The sequence below is a fragment of the Setaria viridis genome, chromosome 6, assembly GCF_005286985.2.
Source record: "Setaria viridis chromosome 6, Setaria_viridis_v4.0, whole genome shotgun sequence".
Taxonomy (NCBI): domain Eukaryota; kingdom Viridiplantae; phylum Streptophyta; class Magnoliopsida; order Poales; family Poaceae; genus Setaria; species Setaria viridis.
Genome location: NC_048268.2, coordinates 33314590 through 33333841, shown reverse-complemented (window position 1 = coordinate 33333841; position 19252 = coordinate 33314590). Strand labels below are relative to the sequence as shown.

Genomic DNA, 19252 nt, shown 5'->3' with positions numbered 1-19252 from the left:
CCATTTGGCATTAAAATAATAGGTAGTATGCGCATTTTGTTTGTTTTTAAACGTGCATATTTTGTTTTTGCAGGCTCTGCTTTATTGGATTGAAAAAGTGAAACGACATCTTATTACCACACCTACTAATCTCTCTAACAAAGCATGCAACGTAAATGCCAACATCTCTACTAACAAATAAAACCATATCCTCGACCTATACGCGTATGCATCAATTTAGGCACTTCTCCTAGACATAAAATTGCATCAGTATCCGGTGGCAAAGGCCTCATCATTAAATAATGAGAATAAGAAAATATTAAGTGAAGAAATGCATATCCTCCACACAACAGGTAACATATCCAATCCATGCTCAAAACAAATGCACAACATCCTTGCTCACTAGCACTAAACCACACACAGCCTTGTATCTCTCTGTGCGCGCTCGTGTCGTGCGTACACACATACACGTACGTACCCAGATGTTACAGATATAAACATATAATTACGTGTGCAAGGCCTCCACAAAAAGTCAAATTAAAGAAATCTCATCAATGCATGTCTACTAGTACGATATCCAGCAAACTAACCTCCCAAGTTTTGACCCTGGTCTCTCACAGTCTCACTGTCCCATGCATCCTCGTCAACGACCGCATGCAGCCACGTGTCCCCTTGCTACGGCCTTAAAACCCCACTTCCCCTCCTGCCCTGTTTCCCTCACTCCTCACACCATAACAACAACGTCTCTCGTCCTCTATCGCGCGCATCTCTTGTGTACTATACGTATGTTATCTTGCAGCTTGCAGTTGCAGGTGACGTGCGGCAGCCATGGCGTCCTCGGTGGCGAGCGGCAGCAGCGGGGCGGCGAGGAAGGTGCGGACCAGACGCCCCTCCGTCGCGCGTGCTCGTCCGGCGGCAGCGGCAGCTGTAGCGGCGCCGGCGGCTGGTGGCGCCAGGATTCACCAAGACATGGGGTGGGTGGGCGTGCGGGAGCGGCTGTGGGGCGCGTACGCGGCGGAGATCCTCATCCCGAGCAGCCGGAAGCGGATCTGGATCGGCCGGTTCCAGCACGCCATGCAGGGCCGCACCATGTTCTTGTTCTACGGGAGGAACCTGCCGAAGCTCCGCCGCTACAACTTCCCGGCAGGGCCGCGCCCCAACTTCTCGAAGTTCGTGCGCAGAGCCCTCACCGTCGCCAACGTGAAGGCGATCGCGGAGGATCACGCCAGGAGGTTCTGGCGCTTCGTTCCAGTTCCACCGCCCGTGATCCCTGCACCACCAGCGGCGCCGGCACCGCCCCTGCAGGTGGTGGAGGCCGGTGGTGCTCTTGCTACCGACGCAGGGGTAGCTGTTAACGCTCCCTCAGCAGGCGTAGGAGCAACTACTACCACCGTGGATGGGCGTGGCAACGACGAGATCTAAATGGATGCTGAGATCTTGACCGCTGCTGATTGCCAGTTCTCCGGCGCCCCCGACGAAGATTTCGTGAAGCTTATGCAGGAGATGGACAAGGATCTCGTCTTCAGCGAGATCTGATCGACCTATGGTCGATCCTGCTACCTAGCTGCTGTGTCAGTGTGTGAAGCTAGCTAACCATATGCCTATATATGCAACAAATCGTTATATACATGTTTGTAGTCGTTGCCGTGTGTATATACAAGATATTGGAATGAAAAAGACTCTTCTATGCGTCTAATCGATCTTGTTGTGTTATGATCTTGTAGTGTTATGATATATCGATGTTCAATTACAGCGAGCATTCGTTTGGATGGATCCTGGATGCGATTTGTGTTTACGGAAAACGGTAAAGGAGGAAGAAAAGAGTGCAGAAAAGAAAAGGCGTGAAAACCGACCGATGGCGCGAAATTTGATATTTGAAATCCGAGAGTAGTGTAACTGTTAGAAGTTCATTGTTTAATTTCCTAAAATTAGAAACTTGATGAATTAGTGGAGCACCTATATGTGGAAAGTTCTAGAAACCATGAACAAGGCTTTTTTGCGGCAGACTTGAATTTCAATTACCTTTTTCTAGTGCGCATCTCATGCAGGTATATGAAGGAACTATTGTACATCCTAACTTCTATCACAAAAAATGAGCATCTTATCACTAAGAAACAGGTTCATATTTACCTCTTGGGTTTTCACTTCGAACTACTTAAAAATCTTCAAAACCTACCAAATTTTAATGTCTTGTGCTCCTTTTTGCGTCGGATTTCTAAAGGTAAAATTTGTCCTTTCCTGAAGAACTTCACGAATTTCGTTGTAGTCTAGCAGGTTAGGATACTTGTCTCTCACCCAAGAGACTTGGGTTTGAGTCCTGGCAACGGAAAAGTTTTTGCTACTACTTTTTTTTAGTGCAATATTTTGCTACCAGTAATTTTCTGAAGATTATAGTAGGCAATCACTGGAAATCTCCCACTTTTATTTTACCCATGTGGTTGACTTTTGCTTCCCATTTCGTTTGTGCTTCTACAGCACTACGCACATTTTTTTTGTACGTACTAAGCATGAAGAGACATCTCAAAAACAAGAATGTTACACAATTCATCTTACCTCTTCGAGTTACTGAGATTACTAATCAACCCAATCACTGATGATGGGAGGATCAGTTCATGCCCGGTAACTAATCCATCTGGACAGTTGAGAGTCTTGAGTGCGTGACGCACTGGCACTACCGTACCGCGGCGGCACCGCGTTGATCCCACGCAGGGCCCTCTAGAACGGGTACGTACGGACGAGGCGAGGCGAGGCGACGCATGCAACGTCGTGACGACGCTGTGTTTCGGCTTGGTCTCGGTGTGGCAAAGTCAAACGCTTTTCTCTGCTCATTTTTTTTCCTCTCTTGGAAATCAAAGTCAGAGGCCTGCGCGCATGCATGTCGCCGTCGCGACGCGCGTGGCGGCCGTGGCGCGCTGCGACACGTACGCGCACCCGGCCCGTTCTGCTTCCCACGGCCGGGCGCTCGCGTCCAGAGGCCGCCCGCCTCATCACTGATGTGTGATGGCATGGCACCCCAACCGGCGCCAGGCTACTCCCGTCGTGCGCGAAGGCCAATACTTGTTTGTTGTTTCGATCATTGTTGCAAATAGTCCGCTAATAGCACGTAATAGCGTCGCTACAGCTTTTTGAGACAGGTACCGCAACGATATTACAATATTACCAACGATATTACAATATTACCGCTAATGCCGCTAACTTTACTATATCGTGAAATAGCCCCACTAAATTCAATAGTCTAGCGCCACTAACACTGCTATGGTTGAGCTACTACTTATATATTTGTAATTTACGAACTACGAGTTATGATTTATGACTTATTTTGTCGGTTGTGACTTATTTTCTTATACTTGCACTCACACCTATATGTACTTATGAAATATGAGATGAAATTTATAAAAATTAATAATGTTTAGGTCTAAATTTTGCTAATTTTTTGCATACCGCTAAAGGGTGCCATAGCTGCTGCTATAGTGTCTATAGCTTTTGCAGGAGCACTCCGCTAAATTCTATAGCCCGCGATTTGCAACATTGGTTTCGATCGGTTCCTTTGGAGTGCGATTAGTTCTAAAATATCATACTTGATGCATGGCTATCATGCATGACTCCTCTGATTTCAAATCCTAATTGCGAAAGTGAGACGGTATGAAGAACATATATAAAATGGTATTTTAAACTTAAAAGTCGTTTGATTTCTTGCAAGTCATTTACAACTGACATTAGTACGTCTTTCTATCAAAAAGACAAGTTTGACAAGTATGAAGGAGTAACATTCACCTACCATAGACGTAATGTACTATTCTTTCGAGAAATGATAAGTAACAAATGATAAGTAACGGGACGGGAGTCATCAGTCATAGATTCAGTGAAGGCAAGGTGAAGATCGACATGGAGGCGTGGAGCCATTTGAAGGCTCTTTGGGATTGCTTTGCGTGTCATTTCATGGAGGGCATTGGTCTTTCCATCAGTTGACAAGTACATGGAGTCGTATACGCACCTACCATAAAAAGATCATACTATTCTTTGAGAATAAGGGAGAAACTAGAAATATGAGATAGATGGGGCTGAAACTGAACATCCTAGACTACCAATAGTCTTCTTCTACCTTAATCTCTTCCTTCCTTCGTCTATGGTGTTAAAAATTGGAGGAGGGAGGGGGGGGGGGGGGGTTCAAGCCCCCTTAAAATCTGCCGCTGTTTGAGAACTGACAAGAGAAGGTAGGTACATGTAGCTAATGTATAGGAGAAATTAATTGTTCTTGACAAAGCAAATGAGTCATGCTCTTAGTGAAGACATGGCTGATAATGTGAGTCTCGTATATATGTTGGCTCTTTGCTATTGCTTGTGTGTCACTTAATAACGGCTTTGACCTTTCCACTAAAAGACAAAGTAGTAGCCACTTGCGCTACCGCAGAAGTAACGTACTATTCTTTCGTGAAATGACAAGTAACGGGAGTTTCGTGCAATTATATTCTTTAGCATCTCCGTTATTTTCCTCTATACTTGAAATCACGTGGAATGTACTTTGATGTGTGGTACACCCGACTTCTCCAATTATCCTAAAAATCCTAGGAACCCTTATATTTTGAGATGGAGGGAGTATCTAAGTATACTTTAGTCCATTTTACATTAAAAATATGGTATAAACGTGCACAGTTTTGTTTTGCAGGCTGCGCCTCGGATTTAAAAAGTGAAACATCCTACCACACCTAATAATCTCTCTAACAAAGCATGCAACGTAAAATGCCACTACATCTCTCTACCAAAAAAACCATATCCTAGCTATACAGGCGTATGCATCAATGTAGGCACTATCTTGGAGATAGAATTCCATCCGTATTCGGTGGCAAAGGCTTCATCATTAAATAATCATATGAAAAGAAAATCTTTGCAGATTTTAAGGATGAAATGGTAGTCCCTCACCATGTACCCTCGTCAAGTCGTCAGTGAACACTTGGCGCCTATAAAGCCGGGCCCTGCCCCGTTCTCACAAGTCACACCGCCACACTCTTCTACCTCGCTCTCGTCTGTTTCTTGCAGCTTGCAGGTGACCTGCCATGGCGAGGAGGGGGCAGGCCCAGCGCGTTGGTGTGCAGCACCACTCGGCTGCGGCTGCGAGGCAGCAGAAGCGCTCGGGGTGGACCGGCGTGCGGTTGCGGCCGTGGGGCCGATGGGCGGCGGAGATCCGCGTGCCGTACACCCGCGAGAAGGTCTGGATTGGCGTGTTCGACACCGACAAGGAGGCGGCGCTCGCCTACGGCGCCGCTATCTTCTGCTTCTACGGCGAGGACCTGCCGAGGAGGCGCAGGTTCAACTTGCCCGCCGTGCCCCACCCGGACATCGCCGAGGACGTGCGTCACCAGCTCAGCGTCACCGACATCAAGGACATCGCCAAGAAGCACGCTCGCGACGCACTGCAGGAGGAGGAGGAAGAGGCGGCGGCGGCTGGTCCTTCTGCCGGCGCTGATGCAGATGCGCCTGCTAACACTTACCATGGGCACAACCCAAACGACATGGATGTCGATCTCAGCCTCTAAACAACCTTCGAGTCCGAGGAAGAACTCGCCGCGCGTGGGCGTGATAGCCCCTTGTGTGCGGCAATTACTGAAGTGATGTCTGCGGGGTCTCAATAACATTTCTAGGCTGTCTGGTTATACATCTGTGTAGCAACAGATCTTGAAATACACTAGAACAAATTTGTGGTGTGTTTCGGTGTGTAAGATGTAACATCTATCTTTTCGAAATGCAAACTGTTTCATGTGTCCAATATTAATGAGTATGGCTATGTTTGCGTCTGTACTGTATTTCATAAAAGAAAAAAATGCAGCAGGTACCCTTTGATATTCGAATACGGTTTTGTAGGAGAGAATGTGAAAGGAAAGAAATGAAGAGCGGAAAAGAAAAGGCGCGAAAACCGACCGTTGGTGCAAAATTTGATTTGAAATATCAGAATGGGACATTCATAGTTCATGGTCTTTGTGATTGCTTGCACGTGTTTAATGACGATATTGGTCTTTCTATCAAGAGACAAGTAGCAAGCAGTCAGCATATACTTTTTTTCGAAAAACGAAGTAACAGAAGTCGCACGGTATCTACCGTATGTAAGGAATACATTATACTTGTAATTAATGGGAATCTCTTAGTGAAGGCATGATCAATGACGTGGTAGCCATATGTAGGCTCTTTAAGGTTGCTTATGTGTCATTTAAAAAAGGTGTTGGTCTTTCCATCAAAAGACAAGTAGCAAGAAGTTACGTGCGCCTATCATATAAGGAACACATTATTCTTTTGATAAACAACAAGTAACGGGAGCCACACGTACCTACCATATAGAAGGAATATATTGTTCTTTCGAGAAACACGATAAGTAATGAAAGTCATGTGCTCAGGAAGGCATGACCGATGAAGTTGGATCCGTATGTGGGCTCTTTTGTGATTGCTTGAATGTACGTTATTAATGGCATAGATCTTTCCATCAAAACACAAAACTAGTAAAGAGCCACGTGCACCTACCATAAAAGGAATATACTATTCTTTTGATAAATGACAAGTAATGGGAGTTGAATGTAAGTACCGATAAAAGAAATATATTGTTCTTTCAAGAAACGACAAGTAACAGGAATCGTGCGCTCGTCGGAAGCATGACTAATGACGTGGGATCTTTGTGGTTACTTGCATGTCATTTTATAATGGTATTGACCTTTTCATCGAAAGACAAGTAGCACGAAGGCATGTGTCCGCCTAACATAAAAAGAACGTTTTGTTCAAGTAACAGGAGTTACACATAGCTACCGTATAGAAGAAATATATTGTTCTTTCAAGAAACGAGTAACTTGAGTCATGTACTCAACGAATGCATGACCGACGATGTTGGAGCCGTACGTGGACTCTTCTTGCATGTCATTTAATAGTGGCGTTGGTCTTTCCATCAAAAGACAAGTAGCAAGAAGTCACGTGCATCTATCATAGAAGGAACATGCTATTCTTTCGACGAATAACAAGTACAAGAGTACATGCATATCTTTTTTCGGAAATGACAAGTAATGGGAGTCGTGCCCTCAGCGAAATGGGAGTCGTGCCCTCAGCGAAGGCATGACTAGTGACGTGGAAGTCATACGAGCTAAACTTAAATAGGTTCTTCGTGATTGCTTGCGTGTGGTTTAATAATGGCTTTGTTTAGGTTGCCGCCTGCTAGCATCTTAACCAATAAGGTTCAGCTTGCTGTTTTTGTGCTGCACAACACTGTGAAATATCGTTAGGAAAACAATTTTGCTAATATATAGGTGGTTTTGGTAGTGCGAATGTGAAAATATAGATTCTCTCAAGTAACAACAATATCCAAAATTATAAAAAAAAATAACAGCTTTTAATCTTGTGATGCGTCACAAAAGCAAATTGATTTTTTTTGCGGGTTAATTGTTTCCCTGGGTAATAAAGTCATAAAATCGGGATAAATAAAACAAGTAAAGAAGTAAATGTAAGTCAAGCGAAGCAACGAGGAAGGTTCCTCCCACTGTTGCTAGAACATAAAAATATTAGAATAATGCATAAAGCCTTTTAGCCCTCAAATACGGCGACATATCTGATTTCCTCTGACCATGACTGCATTCTCTAGAGTATATATATCCATCTAAGACCGCATGTTCTAGAGTATCCATCTAAGTATACTCCATTTGACCTTAAAATTTAGTGAGGATATGCACTTTATTTGATTTAAACGTGTGCTTTCATCTTTTGCAGGCTGTGCTTTAATTTTAAAAAAAAAATCGAATTACATCCTATATATTCCTACCCCTCTCATGAATGCCACTATATCTCTGCAACCAAAAACCATATCCTCCATCTGGACGCGTATGCATCAATGTAGGCGCTACTCTTAAATCTTAGCGGTAGAATTGCATCAGCAGCGGCTGCCTTTTTAAATTCGGAGGAAAAGGAAGTCAAATAAATAATCAGATTGAAAAAAATCTTTTCTACAAAGTTAATTAAATTGACCTACCAGGACGCATGCCACTCGGCAGCCTCGGCTCCCCTCACTACCGCGTGTCAACTCGTGGGCGCCTATAAAACCCCCCGGCCCCGTTCTCACTCTCGCCACACCACAACGGGCTCGTCTTCTACCTCTCGCTCCTGTTTGTTTCTTGCAGCTTGCAGGTGAGGTGCCATTGCCATGGCGACGCTGGCGGCGAACGAAGGCGGCGGTGGTGCGCGCCCGGGCGTGGCGCCCGGGAGGCAGAAGCAGTCGGAGTGGACCGGGGTGCGGCCCCGGCAGGGGGGGCGGTGGGCGGCGGAGATCCGCGTGCCCAACACCCGCGAGAAGCTGTGGATCGGCACGTTCGAGAGCCCCCGCCTGGCGGCGCTCGCCTACGACGCCGCCGTCTTCTGCTTCTACGGCGAGCGCCTGCCCAAGACCCGCAGGCTCAACTTCCCCGTCGCGCCGACCCCAGAACTCCCCGGCATCGTGCGCGCCCGCCTCACCGTCGGCAACGTGAAGGCCATCGCCGAGCAGCACGCCCGCACCGTCGACGCCCTCCTTCCGCCGCCGGGGTTCGCCGCGGCTGCACCTCTGGTGGTGGCGGCGGCGGCGCCGGTGGAGGCCGCGCCTGCTACTTACCATGGCGTCCCGACCGCCATGGCTGATAACAACCTCGTGGCAGGTGCTGCTGATGACAGCCAATTCTCCTTCGACGCCGACGTGATCGCCGGTCTGATGGGCCTTGTCCCCGGCGAGTACTGACCTGATGACCTCCTGGCAAGCTCGATCTGGGAACTGCCAAGCCATATATACCCATGGCTGTGTGATCTAGGTCGTCTAGTTAACTATATTTGCATCCAAAAAATCATGTCACTGCAAGTTTGTAGTTTGGTGCCCGTATGTGTGAGTCTGTAAGATCCTAAGATGTAACAAGTTCTAGAAATCATTAGGAACTGTTGATCTATCATCTATGTACCAATTGTTAAAACATACTCCTTCCGTCCAAAAAAGAATGCAACTCTCGCTTCTCGAGAAGTCAATTTGACCAAACTTATTAAAAAAATATTAACATTCACGTCTCTAAATAGATTTAGTATGAAAATATATTACATGATTTATCTATTAATATTTATTTTATACCATAAATGTTAGTACTATTTTGTATAAATTTTGTCAAATTTAAAATTAATTGACTTCTCAGGAAGCAAGAGTTGCATTCTTTTTGGGACGGAGGGAGTATATGATATGATGGAGAATTAGGCACAGGAATTTGTGTCATGGCGTTTTCTTTGTTTTAATTTGATTAAGTTTTCAATTTCACAGCTACTATAGCTTTCCGTTTTATCGTCTCTACCATGTGTTCTCTTGCATACTATCTCCTTTTCTCTCTTGCGTGTTTTGCTCCAACGAGATACGGAAATTTTATTTTTGGTCTCATCTATCTTCTTACATGTCGTCGATTTTCTTGTGCATAATATACTACTCTGATAACGGGGAAAAATCATAGCTAGATACACTACAAAATGTAGTATCAACTAACTGTGTTACTGCTATGTGATCTTTTTTTCCTCTTCGCATGACACCCATGTATCGACGACGTCGATAAGACCATCTGGTCATGGCTGTGTGTTCCTTGCAACAACCAACAAGGTTTCATTCCATAGTTTTTCTTGCCTGAGCATCACGCTGTGTTTCGTTTACTTCTCCAATGCAAATTAAAACAGATGGCCATAACAACCACCAGCTTTGCCGTTACTATCTGAGGGTCAAAGGATCCTACATGTTTAATGTTAGAGAGATGGTGAGGTACTCGGTTTTTGAGCCTTTTTTGTGCGTGCCATTTTTTTTCGACGCCTGCCAACTAACCACGTCTATAGTGGGCTGCGGGCTGCGGGCTGCGGGCTGTTTCTTGCATATAATTGCAGGGAACAGAGTGGGAGAGTGAGCTGGAAAAATCTTACGCGTGGGTACATGATCCAAGGGTCTAGAGTGGAATTTCCAACTTTCCAAACACTTGGACTTGTTTGGACTTGCCCTGTATTTTTCTGAACATTTAGGAAAATGCCCTAAATTAAGTTGTGTGATACCGAGATCATAAGCTCCGTTGTAGTCTAGCTGGTTAGGATACTCGGCTCTCACCCGAGAGACCCGGGTTCGAGTCCCGGCAACGGAATTTTTTTCTTATTTTTTCACAGACTTAATTGAATCAGCTCTCTTATTGTTCTTCTGTTTTTTCTTTTTTGTTAAAAGTAACTGCATGAGCCTTTTTGTTAAAGGACTGGACCACAAGCAGAGACTGAAGACTGGTTGATGCACGAAATCGGAGGATCTTGATTTAGAAATTAACTCTCATATATTCGAATTTGCCAAATCTTTCAACAATTTTGTACTGTATAAATCAGCAACCCTTTTGTACTGTATAATTCAGCAACCCAATTCCCCCGTCAACCATCCTAATAGGGATCCCCAGAGCTCTAATTCTGTTAACGCCGTCCAAGCATGAAATGCTCAAGGCATCGGAAGATCGTGAGCCGTCTCCCTCTACTTCATGATCATGAAGAAGCTTCAGGCTGCTGCTGAACCCAGGAATGGTAGTCTCTCAGCAGCTGCTCCCCCAGCATGGGAACAAGCCTGTCCAACAGGCCTTGCATCAACCTGCAATAAAAATTCAGTGCAAATGTCAAATCGAAGGATCACTAGTAACTGTAAAAATTGATCTCCTCACAGTAACATTAGCCAGCATAATATGAGATGTATTATACCGTCTACTCGGTAAAGCGTCTAGACAGAGTCTTTCAGAGATAGTTTTTAACAAGATAAGATTTAGGTGGGAACTGGTGTTCACTCTCAGAGTTTGTTCTTTGTGAACTTTTATTTAAGAATCTGAAGAATGTTACAAAGGTCTACGTACAGGTTGCCTGGTTTCTCCACTGCTGACAATGGAAGCATGCTGAACGGCTTAGTGTAGACCTGTCGATTTATAATCAACAGATGAGCTTTTACCTTCTTTTAAGTTGATAAAAGAATATAAGAAATTTTACAAAAGAATTTGCTCGTATATAGATGTTATATGCTACACAATTTGCTGAAGTACTGAATGCAGTAAGCACACCTCCAGAGTGACCTCCAAATTTACATCGATGTCTAAGCAGGGTTCCTTGTCGTTATCGCTCCAAGTTATACGGTTACTCATAAATGCTGCAAGAATTCAGTAGATTCGGAAACTCAAATGATGGTTGAAGAACAGACACATCATACATTTTGCAGGATAGCTAACCGATGGCATTGTTTCGCAGTTGCATGAGATGTTTGCAAATTGCAAAGGAATCTATGAAGAATCGTTGGGCAAGCAGGGCCTGAATTTTACCTGAAAAGAGTTCATTCTGCAGCTCAATCGATTCTGAACCCTCAAACTGCAGACACAGGAGGAAAGGAAGAGCTGGAATCAGAGAAGTTTCGCACGGCAAGACCAAATCGATGGATCAGACGATGATCGCGCGCGCGTACCCTGCACGACAGCATCTCGATGGTGCAGTCGGTGCTCGTCGGGGCGACGCGGAGGTCGAGCACCGGCGCGATCTCGAAGCCCAGGAAACCGATGCGGCGGAGCGCGCACGTGAAGGTGCCGGGGCCGGACCCCGCCGGCGCGAAGCTCTCGAGCGCGCCGGTGTTGAGGAGGGACTCCACGCCGTCGGGGTGCCGCAGGAACTCGCCGACGTCGCCGCCGGAGACGCCGTCCGGGAGCCGCACGCGCTCCCGCCGCCTCGCCGACAGCCGCGCCCGCCGTCCTCGCGCCCTTCTCGGCGCGACCTGGCCCGCCCCGGCATCGTCCTCGCCACCGCCGCCGCCGCCGCCGTCAGCCTCCGCGTCGCTGCTTGCCATTGCGATCCTCCATGATGCCCGGTCGCCACGGCTCTTCTTGGCTGGCTCGCTGCATGGACCAGCTGCTGCCGCCGCCGCAGCTACTCTTGCACGTGTGGGGACCGGCTGGCGTTTGGGGAAGATGGCAGCAGGCTTGGCTGCGGCGAGCCTCATTCCATCCCCTGCCTCTTTGATTGCTACAGCTTCAGCTGCGCATGGAACTGATCGAAGCTGAGGCGAGGAGAGAGAAGCGAGCCAACCATTGGCCGGAGCTTATCGTGTTTGCTCGCATTGTCCAGGCCGCTCAGCTCTACACATGGACACGGATGTGTGGTTGCTGGGCCTGGCATGCATCGCTGTCGATGCCCTGACTCTCTTCTGTCTTCTCATACGGGTTGTGCAGGTGTTGCCTCTCTGTCTGAAGATTCTGAACTAATATTTTGTACTAACAGTTCACTGGTATAACCTTGTTTCTTGTAAACTTACAGATCTGGTTGGTTGGAGCATTGGAATCGAAGTCATAGGCTCCAGCTTAACTGTTGAACAGCCCAACCCAATCCATGAGCTGTTATGTTCCCAAATTGCATGCGAACTCATCGGTGTTGCAACTTGCAACGCTAAGTTTTGTGCAATGCAAGAGATTGTCGTCCGTTGCTGGGGAGAATACAGGTTGGATGTACCTACAAGGGTCCCCTTTTTTTTTCAATTAACATTTTGCCCCGGAAAAAGGCTATGTTTTTTGGCAAAAGTTCTATAAAACTCGTATGTTCCAAACGAGCCTCTGCTGTATCTGTCTCCACGTGGAAATCCTAATTCAGCAGCATTTTACAGACATCGAAATCCTAATTAAGCTGCTCTCCACGTGGCTCCACTATCTACAAGCTTGATGTATGTATCCCTGAAGTCGTCGAAAAATCTAGCTTGGTCCTCTGCATAGATCCTGATCCATCTGCAGATGCAAATGTGCAATATCAATAAGGAGATGAAGCATTTAACATTTCCCAAGCATTAGCCCTAAAGCCAAATTATTTCGTTATTCAAGCTGGACATGTTAGCTTATGGCGGACAAGATAACCAAGATAGTCGAACTATTCCATGAAAAAGAGATGCAATGTCAATTAATGCTGATCTAACTTAGAGCCAACCTTAAGCACTCTTCATCTTCAGTGAGTGCCCAATCCGTGCGCAGCCCCACCATTGCTTCCATGCCAGCTTTACAAAGACAACACAGTAAGTTTTGATTAGCTTAAACTTTAGATGAATTTCAATGGATAAGTTGTCTCCTAAGATTCCAGGGAAGATGGAAACGATGTGTCAGGAAAATGTGGCGACTAGACAAAGGCATGAAGATAACCACATGCACTTACATGAAGATGTTTGTGGCTTCTTCTCAAGGAGCACTTTGAAATAGGAGTTATCGAAAACGATTGGACTCCCGAATCCTTTGCCTCCAATTGTGTGTGCTCCAGATAAAGCAACCATTTCCTGCGTCCTGTTAAGTACCAAATATAACTTCAGGCATGGATGTAACACCAGCTTACGTTATGAAACAATTCCCCAAAGTCTCAGGGAATAAATAGAAAAATTGCCCAAATATCACCAGGTGTGAGGTGATGAGCTATACTGATTTGAATTCCAAAATGAAGAACTGAAAACCATAAAATATGCACCATATAAGGAAACAAGAACTCACGAAAAACCCTTTGTGCTGAATAATGTTTTTAGGGCAGCTGCATCCAATGTCTCTTCAGGAAGTTTACCAGCAGGATCAGCAGTACTTCAAAAAGAAATATGCTCTTTCAGAAAACTAAGGAGAAAACAGAACAGAAAAGCAATCTAGAATAACTTTTTTTCTTAACAATGCAATTTGCAAAGAATTGTTCAATAAAAAATGATTACGATGTTGCACCTGGAATCTAATCGTCCTAGCCTTACTGGAATTTCAGGCCCACCACAGAGCGCAACTGCCTCAGCACCAGCCACAGCAATCAAGTCCGCCCATGACACTATCAGCAAATGCATCAGTAAATTTGACAAAGTGAAAACTGAAGTTTCATACAGGAAGCAAAGCTGCAAGCGATGTGAATTTAAATACCTTTCTGTATATCATCGATTCCTGCTTTTGCTTTTCCTAATATCTGTTCAGTTATGAAGCAATTAAGCAGCCATAAGATGGTAACATAGTATTCCTCAATAAATATCACATTATATAAGGCACTCGAAAAAAAGGATCGTGCTTGTCTGAAAAACACTCTCAAGAGGGTAAACCTTTATGGATCTACTTAGCCCAGTATTTTCAGGTCTGTCAACTTCATAAATTATAGAGCCATTCATGCCACCTGAAAGATACTGATATCAACATACACATCATATTACATTTACATTTTCTATTTTCTTTTACATATATTCAACCTTGCTCAGGAGCTAATATTTTAATCTCAACAATTTTATCCATCATCTTTTTACTCCAAAAGAATTTGATAGGGTGCTATGTCAGCCTTATATCAGTAAAGATATCAAGAAAGCTAACCTGATTTCTCACTAACATCAAAAGTCCCTGCATCATGGAAAACCAAACGAAGCACACCAGCAGCCTTGGCCTTGGTTAAAACATTCCTTACACCACTTCGAATGACTGATCCATTGTATGTCTCAGCCCTGAGAAAATAACTACAATCAACTTCTCTTATAGATATCACACTATTGTTTTAGGAGCAAGAAACAGCTTTGAGGATGGTTTCTTTTCTACGGATCACCGTATACTAGATTCATCGATGGCTCTACATACTTCTTCTAAACTGATGTTCGCATAATGTTTACCATTTGAAACATCAATAAGAAGCTCTTATGAATTTCTGTTAAAAACTTTAAGAACAGAATAACTATGGAAATTCAGTGATATAATACAAACAGGAAGGTAGTTGCATAATGCACTTACGCGCTCGAAATGTCAATATGAGGAAGCAGAAAAGGGAGCAAAATGGCAGAAGCAAACTCTCTCCTTCTATAATGCCAGGAAGATCTAGAACCTGGAGCCAAGATACAAAGAAAATTTTAGTTGACCATACTGATTTTCGTGGTGTGGATTCTCCCTAAGCAACAAAAAAAATGTTCCACTGACATCAATCAGACACTTACAGATTGAGTTCATTGAAATGATTTGGAACCAGGAGACATATACCCATCTAACTCAAATGCAAAACATAACAACTGCGATGTACCTGAAAGGGCATCTTCATTTTCCTGCTCAAAGAGTTGTGAACATGCCAAATCAGCAACACACCTACCACCAGCAGCAGAAGCTGTTATCACCAGCTTCCCATCTCTTTTACCCCTGCACATCATGATTTCTAAGGTTATTTGTTTCCATGTACACATGAATGAATCATTTGCATAAGAAATGAGAGAGGTTGCTAGCATCACCTGCAGGTACAGCGACTGTAGCTAGAGTAGAAGAAGCTGGAGGAGGAAGATGATGCAAGGTAGGGGATGCTCGTTAGCTCCATCCCCTTCCTGTTTGTCTTCTCCAAGTCTACAGCAACAGCCACAAGCCTACCACAGCTCTGAAATGAAAAAGGAAAAAGACACACCTACTATTCAACCTATCTATACCAGGCTATCCATGTGTGGTTCCTAACTTCCGGTCCCCACAAAGTCACTTGGATAAGCTGTGCTCCAAAGATATTTATCCCTCCGATTTTAGTCCTGCAGGAATATGCCTTCGAAGACCCTTGTTTATCTCTGTAAATTCACAATGAAATTTGACAGTCTGTAATGTCTCTTTCACTGTGGGAGAAACATTTGCCTTATCTGTTTGTTTATGGTTTTACAAGAATGGAGAGATACGAATTGTGACTCAAAATAGTAATCTAACATACAAATTCACGAAATAAAGCAACCTAGCACCCAATTTTTAAGCCCAGCTAGAAGTGATGGCAATAAGCTCAACTACACCATTTACACAACAAATCACCATAGAAGGGACTGACGGAAAAAGGTTGTTTCTCAAACAGCTTAAACGATATTAGGGAAAGTAGAAACGAAGAAACAATGATATAATCGACTTAATTTACAGTACAGCTAATACATGACATTTTAATTATTGTCAAATACATATGGAAAAAAAAAACTGTTGTTTCACAGACATGAATGATCTCTATAGCTTGGGGAAGCCAGTTCGTGGGCCCAGACATACAGGGTAGCATTCACAGATCTTTGAAAGGTTTTCTTAGGGCCTCTTTGGAACGAAAGATCCTCGAACGTAGAAACAGGAAAGAGTACAGGATTGGTGTTGCATGGAACTTGCAATCCTATAGGAATTCAAAATGCAGGAACATTCCAATCTAGCATTTAGATGCACCACAGGGAAAATGCACGAATTCAAAGAGAGATAGACACAAGGAAAGTCCATGAGATCCAACGTCATGTTAGTTTTCCTCCAAAATTTCTATTGATTCATGCATCGCATAGGAATCCTAAGGAATTTCATAAGGTGCAACCCTTTATTCCAAAGGGGTACATAGGTAATTTTCCTACAGGATTAGAATCCTTCAAAACTCCTATGGTTTTCCTTTGTTCCAAAGGGGGCCTTAGAAGTCGGCATTCTCTGATGATGGATTGAAAGCCACCTGGTCATCACAATCCAAGTTATCTCCAGAGTGCTCACGGCCAACTCCCATCAAGTCAAGATAATGTTGGTAATGGGATATAATGAAGTTCATCTTATCAGTGGACCCTTGACCACAGATGGCGTCGCCATACAGGACGTTCATGGTAGCACCAAAGCCAGGATACCGCTTGGACAATGTGTCGTTCTTGGTGGGTTTCCAGTTACCAACAAACACATCATGGGCAGATGGCTGCTTCCGCTTCATTGGAGTCATCCACCTCCAAATAGCTGCTTCAAATGCTAGGGTGGCATTCTGTTCCAATAGCTCTGGGTGATTCAACAGATCCTGCTTGATACCCTTGCCAACGATACCATAGTTCTGGTTCCTGGTGAACATCAACAAGCAGATTCAAAGTCATCAATCGCTTAGCCTACTCAGCTCCTAATCAACAGCAATAAATAAGGAACATATCAGCCTGACCAGTAAATAGGAATGGCGCCTCTGCCATAGTACTCAACTCCTTCAACACAAGGGTATAATTCGTTGCTATCGTCACAGTAGCTCTGACTGGGGCTCAATTCGTGATTGTAGCAAAGCCCCCAAGCCGTTTCACCACCAGGCGCTTCACGATATCCACCTGATAGAAAACACCGTTTCAGTACTTATCAGATGCTACTTGGCAAAAATTCAGATTAAGGTACAGAATATTTCCAATTAGTCAAACAGAATTACAATATATAACCCCAACCTTAGCTAATTTGCTCCTGGAAAAAAACAAAGTCTATGGCAGTATTGTTATCCCCAGAATAATACAGATACCAAATTATTAGGAATTTTGGATGAAACCTTACTGTTCTGATCCACATCTCATTGCATCGGTAATTAAATAAAATTGAAAAATAAAACCAGATCGTGATCCCATTTTCCTGCGTTCATGGAGCCTACTGCTATTTGCTACCAATATTCTCTGAAATTCTCCAGTCAAATCCCAAATACATTCTGACCCTCAATTAGATATCAGGAAAATCACCTTTCTCTACATCCCGACAGTCCTGAAATTAAATCTAGATGTAGATCTACCTCTAAGCCTACAAGACGTAGTGAATTCGACTAGTGAGGACGCCTCGCAAAGAAAAAAAAAGTGATCAAGTATTCAGGTGAAACACCAAATCAGCTGTAGTCTAGCACTCGATCGCACCGCATGGGATCGCTCCATCGGTCAATCGGAGTACGGAGATGAGAGGAGGAGATAAGCTTACAGGAGGTCTTGGCGCCGACATGGCCGAGGAAGGCGGCGACCTCCCTCATGCCCATCTCCTTGCCCCCGGTGGTGCCGAACCCGCGAGGCTCGAAGAGGGCGGCGGCGGTGATGAAGGCCTGGTAGTCCCAGAAGTCGGCGGCGTGGGCCTGGGCATCGTTGCGGTGGGCGAAGAGCTCCTCGAACTGGTACGCCTTGAAGTAGTCGCTGATGGCCTCGTTGCAGCAGAACCGGCTGCCGCTGCACTCCCACCCCTTGTCGCACACCTTCTCGCCGGCCTTCTCCTTCCTCCCCGCCGCCGCCGCCGCCGATGCGGCAAGCAGAAGCAGCAGCAATGCCGCACATCGGGCCATCGGGCCCTTCTACCTTCCCAACGAAGCAACTCACTGGTTGCTGTGGCGAAGCGAGGCGCCGATGGAGATGGGGGATTTGGGGATTGCCGGATCGGGGAGCGAGAAAGAGACGGAGGAGGTGTCGATGATTCGGTGGCGGAGGAAAAGGAAGGGTGCTGGGAATGTTGGTGGCCGTCGACGCGGAGGGAGGCGGTGAGCAGTTGCTGTTCCCGCTCTGGGGTATTATCGTCAATTCTTAGTTTTTGTTTTTCGATCGAAATCACATTTCATAACTGCTTGAGCTATATGATTATTTTTAGATACCACATTTCCTCCAATATTAAATATATGACATTTATAAAAGCTATATATTTTAAAATGGATAGAATGTATAAACTAATTATTTTCCCACTAAAAAGATAAGGTAGTGATCATTTAAGAGCTACTAGATTGCTCTGTCGCTAGAAGATTGGCATATCGTGTTGAATCCTTTCAAGCAAAAATACATAAAATTCCAGTCTTTACTTTCTTTCAGTCGCATACTCCATCGGATGAGAAATCAAGGGAGATCTTGAGATGGACGAGTACGTCGACAACAAGTATTTTTGTTCATTTTTTTCCTATGATTATCTTTTGTAGAATAATGCATCCGGCCTCTTTCGTAGACAAGCTTAAGATTTGTCCAATATACTAATGGTTCCGCTTCTTTGAATTACATCACAATGGAACGGTGAAATCTGCTAAATATTTTATTGTGTAGATTAACATATATGATCAATGCATAGCCAGCTTATAGAAACCAACAAAAAAGAATAAGATATCATAATTCTATATGCAGAATTTCTCGAGGCAACTATATCACTAAAAGCCTATTAAGTTTTCATATATGAACTATATCCCTGGCAAGGAGTCCAAATAGGAACTAAATCCTTTTTCACATATAGAAACCTTTTAAACATCCAAAAAATATCTTGCATCTGGCCTGCTGGTTTTTATATAAGGATAATAATATTTCATGCTAAGAGCATAATAACATTAATATAGCTTGCAACTGTTTAATTGCTTTTGAGCTGTTTGTTTGAATTATAGCATCTTTTGAGCTGTAACTTGAATTATTTCGCAGAAATGCAAATGGGCAATGGCGGAAGATGTAAGATTTCGTCGTTGGACTACAGTCCAGGAGTGGGTCCCGTTCCAACTTGGCGTCTTCGCCAACGGCTTGTGGGCGTGGTAATCGCTA

At 44.5% G+C, this 19252-nt stretch overlaps 3 protein-coding genes and 1 non-coding gene across 5 annotated transcripts; 1 reads left to right on the top strand and 3 right to left on the bottom strand.

Annotated features, from left to right (window-relative positions):
• Positions 1 to 10051: 10051 nt before the first annotated feature.
• Positions 10052 to 10124, top strand: TRNAE-CUC (transfer RNA glutamic acid (anticodon CUC)). Its single transcript has one exon. It is a non-coding gene; the product is annotated as a tRNA-Glu (tRNA).
• A 134-nt stretch (positions 10125 to 10258) lies between these two features.
• On the bottom strand, positions 10259 to 12341 carry LOC117860986 (uncharacterized). 2 transcript variants are annotated; one of them, XM_034744432.2, is made up of 5 exons: positions 11459 to 12341; positions 11319 to 11364; positions 11064 to 11149; positions 10863 to 10921; positions 10259 to 10606 (listed from the first exon to the last, which is right to left on the bottom strand). In XM_034744432.2, the coding sequence occupies exons 1-5, from the start codon at positions 11984 to 11986 to the stop codon at positions 10504 to 10506; spliced, it is 822 nt and encodes a 273-aa protein (XP_034600323.1). In that variant the 5' UTR covers positions 11987 to 12341; the 3' UTR covers positions 10259 to 10503. The 2 variants fall into 2 exon arrangements, with proteins under 2 accessions (XP_034600323.1, XP_034600324.1); XM_034744433.2 differs by lacking the exon at positions 10863 to 10921.
• Positions 12342 to 12489: 148 nt separating this feature from the next.
• Positions 12490 to 15415, bottom strand: LOC117861934 (putative L-ascorbate peroxidase 6). Its single transcript, XM_034745447.2, has 11 exons — positions 15236 to 15415; positions 15034 to 15146; positions 14751 to 14841; positions 14343 to 14470; positions 14081 to 14151; positions 13908 to 13950; positions 13722 to 13818; positions 13506 to 13589; positions 13180 to 13304; positions 12958 to 13024; positions 12490 to 12761 (listed from the first exon to the last, which is right to left on the bottom strand). Exons 1-11 carry the CDS (start codon positions 15316 to 15318, stop codon positions 12659 to 12661), a joined length of 1005 nt encoding a protein of 334 aa, XP_034601338.2. The 5' UTR covers positions 15319 to 15415; the 3' UTR covers positions 12490 to 12658.
• An 807-nt stretch (positions 15416 to 16222) lies between these two features.
• LOC140223052 (chitinase-like protein 1) lies at positions 16223 to 18220 on the bottom strand. Its single transcript, XM_072294411.1, has 3 exons — positions 17682 to 18220; positions 16903 to 17059; positions 16223 to 16807 (listed from the first exon to the last, which is right to left on the bottom strand). Exons 1-3 carry the CDS (start codon positions 18031 to 18033, stop codon positions 16402 to 16404), a joined length of 915 nt encoding a protein of 304 aa, XP_072150512.1. The 5' UTR covers positions 18034 to 18220; the 3' UTR covers positions 16223 to 16401.
• Positions 18221 to 19252: the final 1032 nt, after the last annotated feature.

Excerpts from the sequence above, each read along its gene's own strand:
- LOC140223052 (XM_072294411.1), bottom strand. The coding sequence starts at position 18,033 with ATGGCCCGATGTGCGGCATTGCTGCTGCTTCTGCTTGCCGCATCGGCG. Across the intron at positions 17,060-17,681 it reads TGTCGGCGCCAAGACCTCCT|GTGGATATCGTGAAGCGCCT; the intron begins GTAAGCTTATCT and ends GTTTTCTATCAG. Across the intron at positions 16,808-16,902 it reads GGCGCCATTCCTATTTACTG|GAACCAGAACTATGGTATCG; the intron begins GTCAGGCTGATA and ends GATGTTCACCAG.
- LOC117861934 (XM_034745447.2), bottom strand. The coding sequence starts at position 15,318 with ATGGAGCTAACGAGCATCCCCTACCTTGCATCATCTTCCTCCTCCAGC. Across the intron at positions 14,471-14,750 it reads CATATTGACATTTCGAGCGC|GGCTGAGACATACAATGGAT; the intron begins GTAAGTGCATTA and ends TTATTTTCTCAG. Across the intron at positions 13,025-13,179 it reads GAAGCCACAAACATCTTCAT|CTGGCATGGAAGCAATGGTG; the intron begins GTAAGTGCATGT and ends GTCTTTGTAAAG.
- LOC117860986 (XM_034744432.2), bottom strand. The coding sequence starts at position 11,986 with ATGAGGCTCGCCGCAGCCAAGCCTGCTGCCATCTTCCCCAAACGCCAG. Across the intron at positions 11,150-11,318 it reads GCAGAATGAACTCTTTTCAG|CATTTATGAGTAACCGTATA; the intron begins GTAAAATTCAGG and ends GAATTCTTGCAG. Across the intron at positions 10,607-10,862 it reads GTGGAGAAACCAGGCAACCT|GTTGATGCAAGGCCTGTTGG; the intron begins GTACGTAGACCT and ends TTTTTATTGCAG.